Below are 20,617 nucleotides of genomic sequence, written 5' to 3'. Positions count from 1 at the left end.
GCATTATTTTTACCTAATTTTACTAAACATAACTGAGAGACAGCAGCAACACGCAAACATTTAACATGCACATCTTCTAAATTCAAACAGTAATTCAAGACTGTTCCCATGCTTGGAATGAAGATGGGATCAAAGTCTGTTTAAGTCCCGTTGTGAAAAAAAACCCTTCCGAAGCCAGAGACGTAGCAGGCACAGACAAGTACACACTCTCTGAGGAAATCTGTTTTCATTAGTTTTTCATCAGTCCATGCAATCGATCTGCAGGGGTAGATTTAATTTTTTATTAGGAGTTCTGATATAAGAGTTGCTGTAACTAGATAAACTGTCGAAACGGAGACTGAAAACCTATAAACAACTCAGCAATAGCATATTTCAGCAAGTGCAGCTTAGGTATTAGAGCTTCCATCACATTTCAGCAGTAAACTCAAGGGTTTGTGGATCTGGCAGTTCTGTGAAGGCTCTGTCTGACAAGAAAGAAGATATTGCTAATCTTTGTTCAAGTACTTGCTGGGACATATAAGTAGAATTCCACCTTGTGCAGCAGCACTGGACTAATTGTGTTGTTGTGATGTGATGGAAATGCGAAACCAAATGGCTGGCAGATGCAACAAAGTGATCAATGTGCTGAAGCTTGAATCCACCGTTTGTGGCTTGCTGCAGTGAATTTGCAAAACAAGGCTGAGAGTCCCATGACCCATGATCAGTGTTGGCGCAACAGCGTTGCTTGTGTTGTCATGAACACAGGCTGTGACTTTTCCACTGATCCCACAGTAGTCAAAAGAGGTGAAGAGCACACTGGTGAAGTTTTCAGCTGTGTGCCGCTCTGGCATTGCTTTGGTTTGCAGTACAGAAATCTGTAATTTCATAATGTAATGACAGTGTATTGTTACCTACGATTCAGTTGTTAGTTCTGTCAATGGTTAAAGACACTGTGCAGCTCATTCATTTCATCATCAAGATGTTTCTCAAACATTTCTGTAAATGTTTTTTCTCGGTGGAACTGAGAACTCTGGCTCAACAAATGCCATCAACTCTTCATATTTAATGAAGCGGATGGGGAGCATGTCTTTTGCAATCTTCTTTGAGACAAGGGACAGCATCTTCTCTGCACATTTGTCATTACATGTGCATCTTCTAGAGCACAGGTGTCAAAGTCGTTCCAGAAAGGGCCGTGTGGCTGCTGGTTTTCTTTCCACCCAAGCAGTAGCACACCAGACTCCATTCATCTCATCAAGGTGAGTCTAGTCTTAACCTGATGACTTGATGGGATGAATGGAGTCTGGTGTGCTACTGCTTGGGTGGAAAGAAAACCAGCAGCCACACGGCCCTTTCTGGAATGACTTTGACACCCCTGTTCTAGAGGCAAAGCTGGCTATTGACTGTTGCTGAGGCGATGACCCGCCGCTTTCACTGCTTTCCGCCCTCACAGAAGAGTGTTTGGTTGCAATGAAGCTATGATCTGAAAGCTGTGCTCACTGAGTTTACACTGTACCTCTCTTTGTCTTGTTTTTTTTTTTTTTTTTTTTATAGTTCCTCATGGGTCTTTTTGATGACTGCAGCAGTAATCTCTCCATTGGGGCTGTGTCCGAATGTCCGCCCTAATTACTACATAGGATTTGCTCTCTTCGTCCTCTGACATGGGAGCTGGCTCGGAGCTCGTCTGCCTGGCTGTGTGTTTCCTGGACGGGGCCGCCTTGTACAGCTGCTTTTTGTATCTCTGCTTCTGTCTCCATGAACCCCAGTTGGCCTCAGCAGATGGCCGCTCACACTGAGCCTGGTTCTGCTGGAGGTTTCTTCCTGTTAAAAGGGAGTTTTTCCTCTCCACTGTCGCTACAAGCATGCTTAGTGTGAGGAATTGCTGAAGAGTCAATGAGTCGATGCAATCAACTGGTTTTCCTTAGATAGGAAACTTTGAATCAATTTGACTGGATGATCTGGTGAACTGTAAAGTGCCTTGAGATGACTTGTGTTGTGAATTGCGCTATAGAAATAAACTGAATTGAATTGAATAGGGCACTATATAGTGGTTACACCGTTTTAGATGAGTGTCCGAACATCTAGTGGATGAACAAGTAATGGATTCGAAATTTCCCACAATGCATCTTGAAAAGTAGTGATCATCCATGGTCACTAGATGAACAGCTATATCTTGGAATGCTTTGACTTAAACAACTTTTATTGTTGTTTTGTGTACACAGAGTGTATAGAAAATAAATTTCGTCTTCTACAGCTTTCACAAACATTTCCATTCTTTAAAGTGCAGCACTGATCAAATGTAACCGGTGTTGAAGAAAAAAAAAAATAGTACAAACAAACCCCGCACTGATACGGACATTCAGAGCATTAAATATGTATGGTGCAAATATGCAAAATTTTGGATTGGGGTTATCAGTGTGATCTGGAATCAGTGACACGATTAAGACAGTACAGTACAGCTGTCTGAAGGAGTTGGGGAAGAAGCTGTTTCGGAATCTGCTGGACCTTCATCAAATGCTGTGAAGTCTCTTCCCAAAGCGCAGCAGGGAGAACAGTCTATGGTGGGGGTGTGAGGAGTCATTGATTAAATTACAGGCTGGGGACATGCAGCGCTGGGATGAAATGTTTTTTTTTGGAGGGAAGAGGAGCCCCGATGATCTTTTCTACTGTTCTCAAGACTCTTCTCACTTTCTTCCCATCTGCGGCGCTGCAGCCTTCAAACCACACAGGAAGACACCTGGTCAGAACGCTCTCTATGGTGCTTCTGTAGAAGGTGGTGAGGATAGGTGGGGGCAGGTGGGTTCTTCTCATCCTCCACAAGGAGTATATGCGATGATCTCCTTCATCTTCTCCACTTTCAGGATCAGGCTGTTATCTTTGCACCAGCCCACTAGCTGCTCCACCTCCTCTCTGTAGTCCTACTCGTTGTCGTCTCTGATGAGGCCCACCACTGTGGTGTCGTCTGCAAACTTCACGATGTGATTTGGGGTGAACCTGGGGACGCAGTCATGTGTCATCAGGGTGAACAGCAGGGGGCTCAGGACGCAGCCCTGAGGGGAGCCTGTGCTTAGGATGATGACTCAGACTAACTGAGGTCTGTTTTTGAGGAAATGTCTAACAGCCAATTACAGAGGGGTGTGCAGAAGCCCAGTTGTTCCAGTTTGCCTATCAGATGCTGTGGGATGATGGTATTTAAAGCTGAACCTCTGGAACAGCACTCCAGTGATGAGAGCTGTTCCACATCAGGGAGAGGAGGCACTCTGCCTTGATATAGCTTATGTTTGGAAGACTCTGAGGAGAGTCAACCCAAGAAAGGCCCCAGGCCTGATACCATACATGGGCGGGTGTACAAGGAGTGTGCAAGTCAGCTGGCTGGTGTCCTCACAGACGTTTTTAACACCTCGCTGGACCAATCCATAGTGCCAGCATGCTTTAAGGCTGCCTCTCTCATTCCGGTCCCAATGAAGCCTCAGGTCACCACATTCAATGACTAACAGCATGCTGCACCGACTGCCATCATGATGAGGTCTTCTGAATTGAGAAGACAAAGTCTCCAGCAGCAGAAATAAATTGCGAGATTTGGCACTAGGCACATTTTTGAAATCAAAGAGCTAGAGGACCTTGAAAAGTTGATTATATACTGACAAAAAGGCTAAGTTGGCAACAGTGCTCTTCACGCCGTTTGTTTTCAATGAACTAGGGATGGAACGGTTTTTGAAAACCGTCCGAACCGTTCGGTTCGACTGTCTCGGTTCGGTTCACGTGTGTTTCGTTCAGTTCATGCGCTGCTCCTTTTTCTCAAAGGGGAAGCGTTTACACTCCAGAGCAGAAGGTGGCGGTACTGTGACCAAAGCCAACCACCAATAGTAAACAAGAAGAAGAAGAAGAAGCGAAGCAGCGTAGCCGGGTGTAGCAGAAAAAAATCAGTTGTTGTGGAGAATTGTGTGGGTATGGCGAGTGGGAAAGAACAGTAGTTGGAAGACGCGCCAGCAGCACCTTATAGGTCTGCTGTATGGGACCACTTTGCATTTAGAGCGACCTACGATGACGGCGGAAAGAAAGTTGTGGATAAAAGTGCAACAGTGTGCAAGCATTGTGCAACACGTTTTGTTTATGCTAACAGCAACATGACCAACATGTCATGCTAACCCCGAAATCCCTCATACTCCGCCCGCTACGCCCCGCTGCGCTCCAGACCGCCTGCTCAAAGCAAAGCCTACAGCCTCCAATGTGGCTCCCGTCCGCTCCCCTATGAGTCCCTTGGAGATGGTAGAGAGCATGCGCGAGATGATTAAATTCAAAGCAGCAAAACATGCGGAAATGATCCAGGGTTTCTGCGAATCATTAAAAATAATTACAATTCATAAATTTTTTTTTGGATTTTTTCATTAATTTCATAATAAAAATTTTTTTATTAATTTTTATTTTTTATTTTTATTTTTTCGGTGTAACAATAAACATATACCGAACCGACAACCGTGACCACGAAACCGTGAACCAAACCGAACCGTGGATTTTGTGAACCGTTCCACCCCTATTCTGAACATGTGCAGCAAATGGACTGATCCAATGTGGTGGACACTGAAGGGGGGGGGCTGAGTTTTATGGAGCCCCCAGGAACTTGGGGCCCTAGAAAACTGCCTAGTATTGCATAATGGTAAATCAACCCCATGCTCAGGCTGCGTCCGCACCGCTGCACCAAAGCGTCTAATTTAAATGCAAAGTCACTGGGTGATGTCATCATAAGGTCCAGCTGGACGTTTGGGGGCGGCGCATCCGAGCACTCTCATGTCCGGGCATCCAAGCGTTCTAGGCTGGGGCGTCAACCAAACAGAAAAGCTGATCCAGGAGTTTTTGGGAGGAGACAAACACTACCGGCAAGCTATTATTGTTTCTACAGACATTTTGCATATGGAAAATAAATATCAAGTGGTTAAACTCATAATGTTTTTTAAAAAAAGCTAGAAGAATGGATTGTTATGTAGAATGAACAGAGTGAGCTCTTACCATTATTGCTACTCTACAACATGTTTCTATGAACTATGGAGAAACAGTTTATGAATACCCAGATTAACTAAACATTTGAATACCTGCTAATCAAAAATATTCTTTTGTATTTTCTGGTACTTGCAGTTTTTACCACAAACCTAAAAAAAAAAATCTCTTTCTATCCACTTCCAGCCGCTACAAACAGCAGCAGGAAATCCCCCACAGGCTTGCTGCAGCAGAGCGCTTCCAGAGGGGATTGCTGGAGGTCTGGTGATCGGAACAATAACTCCATATTTTGTTAGCATCATAATCCCGGTGAACTGACAGCACAGATGATCGTCAGAAATGAACTTTCTCACTTAAAAACACGTCAAAACTATTTCACCAACTCATAAAGTAAATAAAGCCAAGCTGCCTCTAGCCTAAAGCTACAGAACAGAGCAGATGAACAACCCAAACACCGAGCATCCAGAACGTCAAAGCAACTTGATCACAGTGTGATCTTGCCTCCACATTTCTGCATTAATGGGTTTTTGACGCTTTGGTATGAACGCAGCATCAGGAACCTTGAAATGAAATATTTTTGGGTATGCATTGTAGGGTTGTCAAAAGTATCGATACTCAAAAAAGTATCAATACTGAAATGTATCCGGATACAATACTCGTTTTTAAAAGTATTGATAAAGTGCCACCACCAGTGGCACCTAAACAGTCATTCATCTAAAGTGCAGAATAGTGGAAAATGCACTTTCTGAACACTGTGTGACTGAATAAGTCTGTGCACTTTTCAGTTTCAGACTTTTTTTTGTAACAGGTGCAGCTACTGAGAATTATTTTTGTTTCTTAACCGGTTTGGCTAGTGTCATTGTAATGTGCAGAGATAGAATTTGGTATTAATGACGTGAAAAATAATAACGGTAACTACATTGAAATGATTCAAAACTAAAGTAACGAGCCAATTTTTTAAAAATGTAAGGAGTAGAAAGTACAGATATTTGTGTAAAAATGTAAGGAGTAGAAGTAAAAAGTCGCCATAAAAATAAGTAGTAAAGTAAAGTAAAAATATCAGAAAAATCTACTTGAGTACAGTAACGAAGTATTTGTACTTCGTTACTTCCCATCTCTGGTTATGTGTGCAAAGCAAAGCCAAGAAAGGAACCCTTAATTTTAATTTTATAAGTTTTTTATCAAGCTTGCTTGGTATTGAGCACAGCAAACAACCTCAAAATATTGTTCTTCTTGTTTATTTTATTTATTTATTGTATTTTATTTATTAATGAAAATATTTCTGTAGAATTTTGGGGTCTTTGTTTTTATCCTTGTGGTATCGAAAATGGTATCGAGTATCGAATATTTTCCTTAGTATCGGTATCGAGTTGAAAAGTTTAGTATCGTGACAACCCTAACGCATTGCACATGCACTAAATAAAGTATCTTACATGGAGTCTGAGACCTCCCCATATAGGATCCTAAATCTGCCACTGTAACAAAACCAGGGGCGGATTTAGAAATTTTGAGGCTCTAGGCAAAGACAGACTTAGAATTTATTGTCATTTTGTACACACATAGTGTATACAAAAAAAAATTTAGTTCAGTACAGCTCTGAAGACATTTTCATTTTTAAAGTGCAGCATTGATAAAATGCCCTCTGAATTAAGAAGACAACACATAAAACCAAGGGCGTAGGTTTGATTTGAACTTTGGTAGGGACACTATTGGTCTGGTGTCATTGGTGCTATGCATTATGCATGCCCTTTTTTATGCTCGATGTGAGCATCCGTACTGATAGAGCAATTCATTGTTAAAAGAGAAAAGCAACATTTTGCTCCATTAATAACAATTTTATAAGCTCTACACTCATTAGATGCTGTTTATCAATGTTTGAAGTATCACCGGCTCTGATGAATGTGGAATTAGGACTGTTTTCCACTTTGAAAACGGTTTCCTTTGAACGACTAAGAGAGAAGGTAAATACAGTATTTTCTTTTGAAGATATAGAATTGTGCAGAGTTAAACCCCACTCTAATATTTGTACCTACTATTCTCTCTCTGTATCAAGCAAAATAATACATTCATTAAAATATTAACTTACACTATAAAAGTTGAACATCTGGGCTGTAGTTACTATGTGTCGCCAATTTCATGTATTTTATCTGGGGCTGAAAAAATGAATCATATTAATTGATTATTTCAATAATCGTCAACTAATTTAGTGAGTGATTCATTATTAACTGGAGTATTGAGACTTAAAACATACAGTAATATAAATGTAAAATGTGCCTTTCCCCACAGAGCAACCCACTTAGATAAAAGTCTCAAGAACCAGGGATATTAGATTTTTTTTTTTTTTTTTTTACTCAAAGCTGAATCCCTTCTTAAAAGCAGCTCATCTGAGGTTCTTCTGTTATGATGGTTTAGCTCACAATCTGAACTGGGAATTGGATGCAGAACAGGTCTTTGTTGTCTTTATCTCTCAGCTCCCACTCCACAACACATTTGATAGAAGGATACTCGCTCTTTACTGGTAAAGAATCAACATTGTAAAAAAAAAAAAAAAAAAAAAAAAATGAAAACAGTAATATCAACTAAATATCGGTAAAAAGGAAACCCTCACATTTTCTTTTTTAGTTGGCTGTGGCTAAGAATCAGAAATGTTGATGGCTTACAGCCTTTATTTGCCCATTTTTCCAGCAGTCTTCAGAACTCCTGGCTGACTCAGAATATTTCGTTTTATAAAAAAAAAAAGGTTTTTGTTTTTTAGTGTACATGATATTCATTTTTTTTACTGGGACTAGTTTTGTAGCCTAATATTAATTGTAGTAACCGCTGCATTCTAGTGTGAATAAATTTTCAATGTTGTGCTCCAAGCACACGCGGACTAGAAAACAGCCAATCAGAGAGAGAGAAGGCGGAACTTAAGGCAGAACAACCAATGAGAGTTAAGTTAAACAGCGCAGCATAGTTTCATGCGCTGCTTCATGAAAGGGACAGGAGAGACCAGGCAGAGGAGCTGCGAGAGGAACAGAAGCCACTGCTGCAACAACTACTGCTGGAAATTATAAACATGTTGCTCACATGCAATTATTGGTAGGGACAATTAGGTCGGTTCAAAATTTTGGTAGGGACATGTCCCTATGGTCCCTATGCAAACCTACGCCCATGCATAAAACAGACCCATTCTACAGATAGAGAAATGTTAATAGAATAGACATCCGTTATTTGCTCTACCTTTTGTCCCTCTCTTCTTGTCCCTTTTCTTGTTGTTTTCCTCTCTATGTTTTGTACTAAGCTAATTTTTCATGCTGTCTCAAAAGGAATGAAATATCTTTTCCAAAACCTAAGCTCATTTAAGGCTGGTTTATACTCAGAAACCAGGTCGTCTGATGTGTGTGTCTCAGTTAACACAGATATGCCCCCACCTCTTCTGCAGACACTCTGCACCTCTCCAAAATTGTAGCCACACAGGAGGCCTCTGATTGGTGAGTTCTTCATCGACTCTAAACTATGCGTATTCCCTGTTTGGTACCTTACCGGCTTGCTTTGTTTGTATGACCGCCATTGTGGAAAGTGACTCGTGAAGATGGACCAGCTAGAAGAGCGTGGTGTGTCAGAACGCGGGGACCCTTTTTCCGTTTTTGAATAGAGCTGAGACACACTTAATATTGTAAGCGTTCTGATGGCATTTTTATCAGAAAAAATAATGTTAAAAAAAAAAAAAAAGAAATAGTTGTAAAAATCATACATGTAAACAGAGTTTTATGGGCCCCCCAGGAACTTGGGGCCATAGGCCCCCTGATTGGCCACCCCTATGGCCACCACTACCATTTTCCCCCCTCTAATACAGACGTTGGCAGCAGTAATACTCTCAAGTGGAATGTTCTAAGTTATTTAACATTTTAATTTTTAATATCTTAACAGTTACTTGACAACAAAAACACTGTGGTTGATTATGCACATCAATATGCTGACATAGAAAGAACAGAATTCATGCAGCTATTCAGAACAAGATTTTGGCTTATGGGGTAAAGAGACAATTATGTCTTTGCAAGTCATCGAGGAGTCATCAGTGAAATCAGAGATAAATAACTACTTTAATAATAAGTAATCAATTTATTGTAAAAAATAGAAGATTTAAATATTAATTTTATGCAGAATAATTATTGATAAAAGTATGTAAGTAATTTCAATTCATTTTAGTTTATTTATATAGCGCCGATTCACAACACATGTCTTCTCAAGGCCCTTTACATTTAATAAGATCATACAGTCAGTAATGACAATGATTTAGATGTCCGCCCCAGAACTCAAACTTGAAGGAACTTTGTCCACTACACCTTTAATTTAGACAGCATGGATGTTTAAATATAAGCTTCTGTTTGCAAGCAAAGGCTGTAGGAAAGTAAAGTTATTCTTTATTTAGAAAATATGGATGTTGTGGTTGTTCATTTTCCTTTTGGATCAGTGTAGATTGACCCTGAGGTTCCGGCACCTGTCTGCTTTTGGCCACCCCTCAGTGTACAGTGGTTACTGCCTGGTCGCCCTTACTAACATTTTCTTGCAACAACTCTGCAGGCAGGCTCAGACTGGAAAGATTTTCAGCCCTGGCATTTTTCCATGCCAGGGCTTATGGACCCCACCCCTCAAAGAAAAAACTAGAAGCACAGTCAAACGCGTATATGAATACACAATTTGGATTAACCAATCTATCTTAAAGCATCACACAACAACCATCGCCAAGACTTCTATAATGCTCACTGAAAAAAACAAATCTGAGTGAATGTAAATGTGTAATATTAACAATAAAATGTTACCTTAGTATCTATAGATAATAAATCTGGTATTGAATTCATCTGCGTTTGTTCAAAACACAAGACAATGTGCATTTTTTCCCTTTACAAAATTCATCTAAGTAATCCCAGCCAATCTTTTGACATACACTCTCACAACAAACAATACCTTGTTTCATTTACTCAGTATGAAAAATTGCTCCCCTTCTCGTTTTGTTGGTCTGGAAACCCCGTGCATTTCAAATAGAAGAGCTACAGGTGTTGTTGATTTTACAGGGTTTGAGTTAGATCCCTGTCTTAAAATTTTACAGTTAAATTTCTCAGGTTCTCTGAATTCACTTTCTAGTTGCACTACTGCATTTTCTTATAGCGATGTCAAGAGAGTAAGGTTTAACTTATGTTAAAGTTATGTTTGTGAGTCTCTTAATAAGCATTTAAAGGAAACGTTACTCTAAAGAAGTGAGAAACACATAATTCATGTAAAATGTTTTGCACAATGTGAATATATTGTAATTTTATTGTTTTATCATATTACGGTTAACCCTTGGCCACAGCATGCACATCTTGAAATGTATTGATTTAAATTTTGTGAGTATAATTCTGACGACAATAAAGCCTGTCAACTTTCACTTAATGAGCTTTCTGCGACCACCACTATGAAGCACAATTTTCTATTGTACAAAATGTCTCAACTTGTGTGGTGTATATATTTTACTATACTTGTCAATTTTCACTATCAAATGACCAAAATGTCAGCTTTATGTAATGTAATAACTACAATTCCATATTTGATGAGCACATACTACTGGCATTCTGTTTACAAGTACCAGTGTTGAACTAGTAAATAGTAGCAAAAGTAGTAAAAAAAAAAAAAAAAAAAAGAAATATATGCATGTATAATTTCAGTAGAAATACTGAGTTGCTAATTAGAAAATAATAAATATACATAAATACATAAATTTAAAATACACTAAATGTTTTTAAACAAAGTAGATCCAACTTAAATTTGTAATTTGGAAATGTAAAAATTAAGTTAGATTCAGACAAAAGTACACATTTAGAACTCTTAAAGGTATGTAGATCCAACACACAAAAAATTACTAGAGCAGTGCTAAAATTAAGTTAACTTTATGTGAAAACTTTATTTTAACACACAGAGAAAATAAGTAATTTCTACAAAGAATAATCTTGTTGGATCTACGTAATAAAATTATGCAAAAAAATTCATTATACTTTTTAAGTAAATCAAGCAGATTATTTTTCTCAGTGCTCTATCTTGTCTGCTGTCATGATTCATGCAGCTATTATTTCATCCAAATGAAAAATGGAGAACAGAGAAGCAGATCATGGCTTGTCTACAGTGAAAAGAAGGACGGGGTTATTTACTTTGGCCTTTTTGGAAACACAGGAAGGAGCAATCAGCTAAGTGAGCTTAGTGCTTGGAAAAAATCTTTCATTCCTTTAGAGACAGCATGAAAAGTCAGCTGAGTACAAAACATAGAGAGGAAAACAAGAAGAAAAGGGACAAGAAGAGAGGGACACAACCTAGAACAGATAATGGATGTCTATTCTACACTGTAAACCCCAACAGGTTCAATGAACTCAAAATATTTGATGAAACTGATTACCTCAAAATATTTACCTATGTTAAAGAATATTTTAAGTAATTTCTACTTAAAATGAGACTTTTGTTAGTGCTCAAAATCTTTGAGTATAAGGAAAAAATTAAAAAGAATAATGTGAGAAAAAGATGTTTTAAGTAATTACTACATATTAGTTAGACAAGCTCTTTACACTTAAAATCTTTGGTCAAATGAACAACATTAAAACAAATAATTTCAACAAACAAACATTTTAAGTAATTACTACTCTAAACTAGAAAAGTTATTCACACTCATTTATTTTGAGGAAGTTGATGAACTGAAACACAATAATTTCACAAACTAACATTTTAAGTAATCAATACTTAAATTTTTGATAAGTTTAATGAACCTGATCATTTTGAAACTAATGTTAAAACTAACAAAATTGACACTGGAAACGGAGTTGATTTTTTTAAGTTATCACCCCTAATAATATATTCATGTTATCACCATGACTCATTCAGTTTCTCAGACCTAAACATTGTCAATTCAGCCTTTTATATTTTTAAGTTGACTTAACTGTATTTAAACACATTTTATTGCCTGTATATGTTAGCTATTTTTCTAAAAATCAAATATATTTTATTTGTATGATTCAAATAAAAAAATATTAAAAAGACAATTTTACTGCAGATTCCATTTATTTATGAATTCCATTAGAATTCAGAACAATGTCCCCAGCAATGGGGTTAATACAGAAAATAAAACAAATAACAACCACATTTTCAATCAAAATGCTGAATAAATACGGTTTTATTTATTCAGCAAATAAAACCGTAAAAGATCTTTTAGTTCCCAGTGACTTCAAGGCAGACCAAAGCATTTCCGTACGAAACTCTGGGACCTCAAGCCAAACACTGAAATGATCAAGTCAAAAACAATTACAAATCTGCAGGTCTGTTTAAAGCTGCCTTCTGAAACATCGGCTTCTCTGTATCCACAAAAAACGAAAAATTGGCCAACATAATAGGCCGATCCAAAAATAATAGGCCAACATAAATAAAAAAGCGAAAACAAAAAACAAAGACAAAATGGTTGCTTGAGTATCACCATGCTGGTAGTAACAACGACATCTTTTAAGCAGACTGCTTACTCATCCATCATCAGTTCATTTTTAAGGCTAAGCAGTCTCGGAGGTAACCGCTTCAGGTCATCCAAACCCATTACAACTTTCTGAATAAAATTGAATGTATATGTCAATTTCTTGGGATACTGTAGATGTAGTGCATAAATCAAGCCAAAAAGCAAAATGAATGTCTCTGTTAACTGTGCTATAGTATATCACATACCACAATCTCTCCCTCAAGAACTATAGAATGTATTGCAGAACCAAACTTCACAAGGGAGACTGTATCATTCGAGACAGTGAGAACCAAGGGCGTTGCTAGGCACAAAGCTTTACTGGGGCACTGGCCCCCTAGTGCATATGCCCCTCCTTCCATACATAAATACAGACAAGCACACTGCCCCACCCTGATACATTCCTACCAAAATTACCAGTTGAGATATTAATGAGTATAAGAGCATATTTGTTTTAACAAACATGAACATTTTCAACATTGCAGCTATAAAAAATAAGACATCACCATCTTTGACAAATAAAAAGTTTCCTTATACACATTCTGAAGTAATCATTAATTCCTAGGTTTCAGAGTTTTAGTTTAGGGGAAAGATTAACTCAACCCGAACTAAGTTTTTCTTTTTTTTTTTTGAGCATTAAAGTGTACCTCCTATTTATCATTTTTGCAAAGCGGTCAATCACTAGACTGTGACTCAGCTTAGAAAGTTCTTCCTTTTCAACTGATAAAATAGCAAGATGATGGAGCCTGTCTTGTCCCATTGTGCACCTCAGCCAAGTGTGGATCCTTCTCAACACACTGAATGACCTTTCACAACTCCAGCTGTTGACTGGGATGGTGAGGGAGATCTGGATGACCTGCATTAGTGTGGGGAACATGGTGTTATCAAGCAAGTTTAAAACACACTGCATATCCTTGATAAAAAGGCTTTCTTTTCAACCAGGAAAAGCTTTATAACCATTTTGAATTAAATTAAAGTTTTTTTTACTCCAAATTTGTCCTGGGGATGGTGGGACAACTTCACTTGTCTAGGACTATCATGCTTTCCCCCTAAGTCACTAATGTCCCCTTCTTATTTGTGGACGCTGGTTGTTGCTCCCTCATCACCTTCATGGTCCTGTCTCTCACCTGTCTCTCCTGTCTTTCACCTGTCTCTTGCCTGTCAGTCTCGCCTCCTCCTCCCTTTCCTACTCCAGCACCTTCATTCTCATTCTCTACAGCAAACATTAAAAAACGTAAATTTATTATTATGCAAATATCTATCATATTGCTTATAACGTTGCTAATGTAACTAGTTAGCTTAAATCACTAATTCATCACAGGACCTTACCTCCCTCTCTCATCTTGTTTTACTGCTTCCCTGTCTCTGCTTCGTGTGAGGAATTTCCTGATATCCATCTACAAACCAATGCAGTCATTTTCAGTTAGTAGCCTATAAATCATGTGGTTTCACTGGGAAAATAATAAAATTGACAGGTAAGAAACATTACCAGAACTAAAAATGCGTCGTGACCGCACAGTGTCCCATCCAACTCAGTTGAGAGCAGCACGTTAGTTTACCTGCAGTTCATGCAGTGACATGCGCTGACGTGGGGGCGCTATTACATCCTCAATTTGGAGTTACCAACAAACTTGCTGCGCATTTGAGTAGAAATATACGTCTCCTCCCGTTGGAATTATCTAAATTGATGCATTAAAAAAATGTATCACTGTTGCAAATATTCATGAGATTTATACTGGGGCACAACTCATTTATACTGGGGCACGTGCCCCAGTAAATGGGGTCTGGCGACGCCGATGGTGAGAACAGCTACAGTTGTATCCGAGAGGTCTGGCAGGTCAATGTCTTCTGCCTAAAGATGACATGACAGTAATTAGTTAATGAGTAGAGCAGTCAATGAAAAACACTACATGTGTATTTAATATGAAATACCAGTGAATGAAAAGTTCAGGTAAAATTCCCAAATATGACATTCTTGGAGAATTACTGTAGTACAGTATGATTTAATAGCTTTTCTGGTGGCTAGGAAGAGGGTTGTGGTTGTTGTCTTTTGGCAGTAACAGAGAGTTAAATAGAAAAAAAATATATTTATAGAGATACACAAACTAAGAAAAAGAAAGAGTAAAAGAGTACACACAGTTGAATCTAGGGCTGCAACTAACGATTATTTTAAAATTCGATGAATCGGCCGATTATTTTTTCGATTAATCGATGAATCGGACAAAAAATATTTTTTATATTAACCTCTTTATTCCAAAATAAACATTTTAGACAGAACAAGCAAGCACACAAGTACAGGTTGCTCATTAACTGCACTGGTGCAATATGAAAAATAAATGTTTGTGTTAAAACTACGCAAACTTACATGAGAAATGTAGCTGTACATCCACAAAATATAGGCTACTTCGTTTCATAAAGCGCAAAAAAAGACAGGCATTTTTGTTTTTAAAAGCCCCTAAGGGGTTCAAACAATAGGTCCCCCCATTTCAACAAATGAGGTTTTTTTAGACTAGAAGAGTTCTGCCTTTTAAGACAGGAAAGTATAGCAGTTAAAGTTGCTACTTGAGAAAATACTGAACCATAGAGATAAAAATAGCCCTGTGATTCAAATTATAAATTGTATTTGGAATAAAAATGAGAGAACTAGGGGTGCTAAAAAACACATCCTCCAAAGACAGATATTTACATGGGAATGTGGCAGATAATTAATTGACATATTACTGATCTTGCTGGATTTTATTCTGCTTTACTTCCATAAATTGCAGGATCTTTACTTTATCTTTGCCAGAAGATTTAAACTTTAAAAGCCTTGCCCTCATAATTTGCAAGTTAATTTATTTATAAAGGCTGTTTTAATTATTGTGATCAATTTGCGCCGTCAATCCCGGCGCATACGCGCTTCATTTGCAGTCTGGACGCTGAGGGTAAACATCCTGCGGCTCTGACTGCAGCGCTGAGAGGGACTCCTGTGGGAGAACGGGGTTGAGATGGGGGAGGCGCCTCACGGCAGAGTAGGAACGATACATGCGTTCACGTAAGAGTCTCCAAAAGCCGCCAGTGACACCGTAAAAAGTTGCCAGATTTGTCACTATTCGCTTTTTTTTTTTTAAATAGTCGCTGGAGGGGTCTGAAAAGTCGCTAAATATAGCGACAAAGTCGCTGAGTTGGCAACACTGCGCACCTGCGTTGCTGACTCGCTCTGCCGTAATTTTTTTTTCTTCCCCCGTTTCAGTCAAGTGGCAGTGATGACGGCGGCGGCGGATGACGCATTAATCGCGCGACACAACTAATCAATGATGAAATTCATTGCCAACGCTTTTAAAAGTCGATTTTTATCGATTCGTTGTTGCAGCCCTAGTTGAATCATAAACTAACATTCCAGGTCTTAAAAAATCCAGCAGCATCTTCACGCAGGAAGATGGGAAGTGCCTGCAGAGCAATTGTTCGTCTGCTGTTAACATCGTCTTCCTAGAAGACAGAGGGATTGTGGGTAATGGGAAGACAGAATTGCAGAATATTAATCATATGCATATATTAAATAATACTGTAGTACAAATTGTCATGAGGTAGGAAATGTTACATACAAGGAGATCATAGGTCCTGAAGATGTTTCCTAGCAATTCAGAAGTTTTGCCAGTGCGGGCCACTGTCTCACGGTACATCGTCATTAGCCGTGGCATGTACTTATCAAATGCAGAATAAAATGTACTCTTTAAATTTATATTTGTTATTCGATGGAATTCTGCACAAATCTGAAAATGCAAAAAGAAAATTGGTCACAATGACATTAAGTTATATATTGCTGCAGCATGGCATCACTACCCATAGGTCAAATTATGCTAAAATCGTTGCACTTCCTCACAACTGGGTGTGTGTGTTAGACCACTTCCTGAGGGGTGGCTACACTGCTAAATATTATTGGCTGTAGAGCATGTCCGATTTTGATAACGGAAAATGCTACAGGTATCTTTAGTGAGGATAAGTCTGTTTCTTTAAAGCAACATTAAAGCACTTTTATTTGTTTATCCAGCACCTACTTTGCAAATAACAATGTCCACAGATAGGGTAGAGTATGTTGCATTATTTTATGAAAGTATGATGTATTTGGACATCGAAGCAAATAATCAAATTAGTAGTTTCTTACGTCTGATGAGTGCCACTAAGATATTCTCATTAGAGAGCAGTAGCCAAACTTAGATATTGTATTTTCATGGCCTAGTTTACCAGACAGGATGTTTACATAAATCTGTTTTAAGGCTTATTTGCACAGATAAGATTTTTTAGGTATGGAGGAACAACTCTACCGTATATAAAATAAATACATAAATAAATACATGCTCAATAAATAAATAAGCATTCAATTAATTACCCCCCAAAATACAATGAATAAATATGTGGGTAGAAGTTAAATTATACAGTGAGAAATAAATGTATATATATTAATTAGCTTCTTTATTTTTTCACCTTTTTGTAAACAGTTTCATTTGTTACTTGAATCGACTGTTTAATTGAGGTCTGAAGAAGTTTTCTCTAAGGGAGACCCTAAAGAAATAAGATGCCTTTTGTAGGGTTTTGTTTTCCCTAGAGATGTCCATTGAATGCAAACTCACAGCCATGTCTCCATGTGTAGAACACTACACAGTACCTTTCATTTGGTTCTAATAACAGCAGATTGTTTATTTTTTTTGTCTACTAGTAAATACTTTAGTTTTTTTTATTATGCTGATCATAAAACAATTTTTACACTGTGTTATGTCATTGGCTGATCTTTAATAAATATTTTAACCAGTGTATCAGACTCATTTTGAATTGATATTAGGTTGGTAAAACGTTAAGTAGCTTCTGATGTAGTTAAGCTACTGTTAACACATTAGTGTAACTTAGCTTGCTATAATTCTTTAGGTGGTAGCTTTTGTGTAGTGAAGCTTAATTTATTGTTGAGTAACTGATAGCTTAGCTCACTACACTGGAGAAGTAGCTTGCCTAACACTGCCTATCAGAATCAGACACATTGACAGTGATCATGCTAAGCTAGGCTATTGTCGGCAAGTTTGGATATTACTTGGCTTCCTATCATAGGCTCAAGTTATGAAACATAGCTTCGGCGCCTGGCTGGCTATAACTTTTGCGGCCAAAGTAGTAGGCTTAACACCAGAAACGGATGATAAAAGATATTTGGTAGTGCTAAAACCATACGGTTTGTCTGTCCTGTTTTCCACTAAAGTAGCGCAAAAGGCTAGCTTGCTCACAGCTGAGACAACGAACTTTAGTTAACTCGCAAAAACAGCTGAGGTCTGCCCGCTGGAAGACGACAAACAAATAAATAAACAAAGTAGCCTACAAGTGTGTTCTTACCTTTTGTGCAGAGTCACAGGCTACGGTTTGCAGGCTGGTGTTGTTGATGATCTCAATGTTGTTGCCTGCCTACATCCGAGTGAACAGCAGTCCTTGCAAACAACTAGTCGTACGATGTCAAATTGTAACAGATTACATTCACCACAATCGATCATAGACTAGTTCTATGGAACCCCGAATGATTCATAATTAAATAAATTAAAAACTTTATTAAATTAATACCATTTTGATAAATAACACACAAATATATTAAAGAATAAAATATATATATTCATAATAACATTACCTTGTTTTTATTTCATGACCATATTAAATATTTGTTTGTTATTTATCAAAATTGTATTTATTTCATAATTTTTATTTATTTATTTAATTATGAATCATTCGGGGTTCCATATAGTTCATCCACCATTCATTTGGGATATCCGATTTTTTGTATTTTTTTTATATTGGTTTGTTAGGTTAATTGCCATGTTGATATGAACCTATCCAATGAACTGGCACGTCATTATTACGTCAGACGTAAATTCAATCCACTCTTGAAAGGAATGAGTTTGGGGGTCAGTTCTACTCATATACTAAGAGTTAATCTTGTCAAAATAATCAATAACTGGGTAACCAGTTGAGTGAACTTAAAACATTTGTGGTGCCTGAACAATATGGCAGCTTTGAGTACAGCTCTGCAATTGTATTGAGTTTATAGCACTGTTGGGGAATACAGTGTATTAACATTTCTCTATCTGTAGAATGGGTCTCTTCTATGTGTTGTCTTCTCAATTCAGAGGCCCTCTGCCTGTCTTTGCCCAGGGCCCCAAATTTCCTAAATCTGCCTATGTTACCACCCCGACCCCCCCATCTAGCTCCGCCCCTGCTTACCTGCCACATCTAGGTCCACCTTGAAGTTGATGAAGTGCGTGTGAATGTTGCCCAGAACCTTATCCGCCACTTGGTGTCCGTACCTCAGATTACCGTCAACCAGGTAAGAGGAGGAGATGTATCCAGTGGCATGAACTTTAGCTTCAACTGACCCACTCTGGTAGAAGATGAAATCCCACATGTAGTCGTAGTTCCCTATAGCTGTGATGGTTCTGAAGACCAAGGCGCTGTTCACCATCCCTCCGTAGTTGTTGTGGAAGAAATCAGCGAAGTGTCTTCTAAGGGGCTGACCCATGTTGTGCTCAAAGATGCATATGGAGTTCCTGAACCGTACTGGGGCCGGAACATCGATGTAACGGTATGTGTCCACATAGTCGGCGTTATAGGGACAATCAACCCCGCGGACCAACTCATGCGCAAAGCGCCCGATGCCGATGCTTGAATCCAGAAACTTGGTGAGGATCATCCCCGGTGTGATCGAGCCATACACCGACATGGCCTCCTGCACGCTGATTTCATAGGCGATTCTCTCCCCGTTAAACTTCACGTCAAACACCCTCATGCCTGTGAGGGAACTGAGTCCGAAGCTGAAGCTCCAGTCCAGATAGAGGACATGGTTCCTCTGGATGCCGAAGCGCTTCCCCTCTGCGTAAAACTGCTGCGGTGGGATCTGCAGCGGCCTGTTTCTGGGTTTAAGTGAGCCGTAGTCAGGAGATTTCTTGTAGACGATTTTCTCCACATCCCCGTTTTCATATTTCCTCTTAAGTTCTTCCACCGTGTTGAAATATTTGCCGTTATAAAGCAGCCTCTCCACCCTCCACTGAGACGCGTTGGTGCTCTCGTGGTTGAGCAGCACCTCGAAGCCCACTGGGTGGATATACATGCCGCTCATGTCCCTGAAAAAGGAAACCCAGGTCTTCCTGTCCCCTGAGCGGACCCCTCGGGGCATCTGTTCAAAGGCGTTCAGCTGTTTTCCAGCTCTGACGTCGAAGCTTTCCTTCAGGAGGTTCTCTAGTTTAGAGAAAACCTCTGTCTCAAAGAATTTAAAGATCAAAGCATACTCCCCGACAGTCACCAGGCGCTTAGTGATCGGTAGGTCCATGTTGTATCTCTCCTTAGTTACGTCTCTGTGGTATGTCGGGTTGGGAAGGGGCCCCACCACATACTCCTTTATGAAGCCCTTGGAGCCAAAGAAGACCACCACCGTTGCTTCTCGAATTGGCTTTTGACCTTTTCCATCCAAATAAGCTAGAGCCTCTGATTTCTTTGGTAGGGAGAGATCAATTAGAAAGAGGAAATTTTGCGCCGGCCTGGTGGTCTGCTTGGTGGAGATGTCCAGGTCCTTCTGTTGGAGCATGTAGCGCTGGACCTGCAAGTACTCCTCCTGAGAAAGATCAGCAAAGACGAGGCTGCGGTCATCATGTTTCCCCTTCAGAGGGTGGACGCGCTGCTGGGAACATCTGGGGACCCTGCCTGAGTAGATGCCGATCAGGACGATGTTTAAAATGACCGAGAAGAGTCCGAAAAGGATAAGAGCCCATTTTACAAGGGAGTCCATCCTTTTTTCAACCATTACGCACAGTGTGGAGAAAAGAAAGCCATGAACTCCGTGGAGTGGGTGGGATAGATACAACGTGGTTTGGATAGGAGAGGCGTGTCCCCAAATGTTTCCCATCCCTCTCAGCATGGAGCCCCGAACCTGCCCTTTTCCTTCAACAATGGATTTGTTTAACTTTTAATCTGAATGTAAAGTTTGTTACAAAAATCATAGGCATACTCTAAGGAACTTAATAATGGCGTTCACTGACATAAACATTTATGGAAATAAAATGTGCTGTCAATTCAATTGAGTTCATACAGCATTCTAGTTGTGAAAAAAGGGGGGGATTGGGTATTTATTTCTTAATTTAT

The 20,617-nt window shown here is 39.1% G+C and overlaps 1 protein-coding gene and 1 long non-coding RNA gene across 2 annotated transcripts in view; both read right to left on the bottom strand.

The window, feature by feature from the left end:
- aoc2 (amine oxidase copper containing 2) overlaps positions 1-20,349 on the bottom strand; it is a 39,349-nt gene extending 19,000 nt beyond the window's left edge. The window contains exon 1 of the mRNA XM_038307866.1: positions 18,707-20,349. Within this exon, the coding sequence (XP_038163794.1) occupies positions 18,707-20,279 (1,573 nt within the window). The 5' untranslated portion in view covers positions 20,280-20,349. The remainder of the gene's footprint in view (positions 1-18,706) is intronic.
- LOC119798408 lies at positions 14,277-17,884 on the bottom strand. The gene is made up of 3 exons (XR_005282715.1): positions 17,831-17,884; positions 15,851-15,943; positions 14,277-14,327 (listed from the first exon to the last, which is right to left on the bottom strand). It is a non-coding gene; the product is annotated as an uncharacterized LOC119798408 (long non-coding RNA).
- Positions 20,350-20,617: the final 268 nt, after the last annotated feature.

The sequence above is a fragment of the Cyprinodon tularosa genome, unplaced genomic scaffold (assembly GCF_016077235.1).
Source record: "Cyprinodon tularosa strain WSP-4 unplaced genomic scaffold, ASM1607723v1 ctg622, whole genome shotgun sequence".
NCBI classification, from domain to species: Eukaryota; Metazoa; Chordata; class Actinopteri; order Cyprinodontiformes; family Cyprinodontidae; genus Cyprinodon; species Cyprinodon tularosa.
Note: the sequence above shows the minus strand (reverse complement) of the source record. Positions and strands in the feature narration are given on the sequence as shown.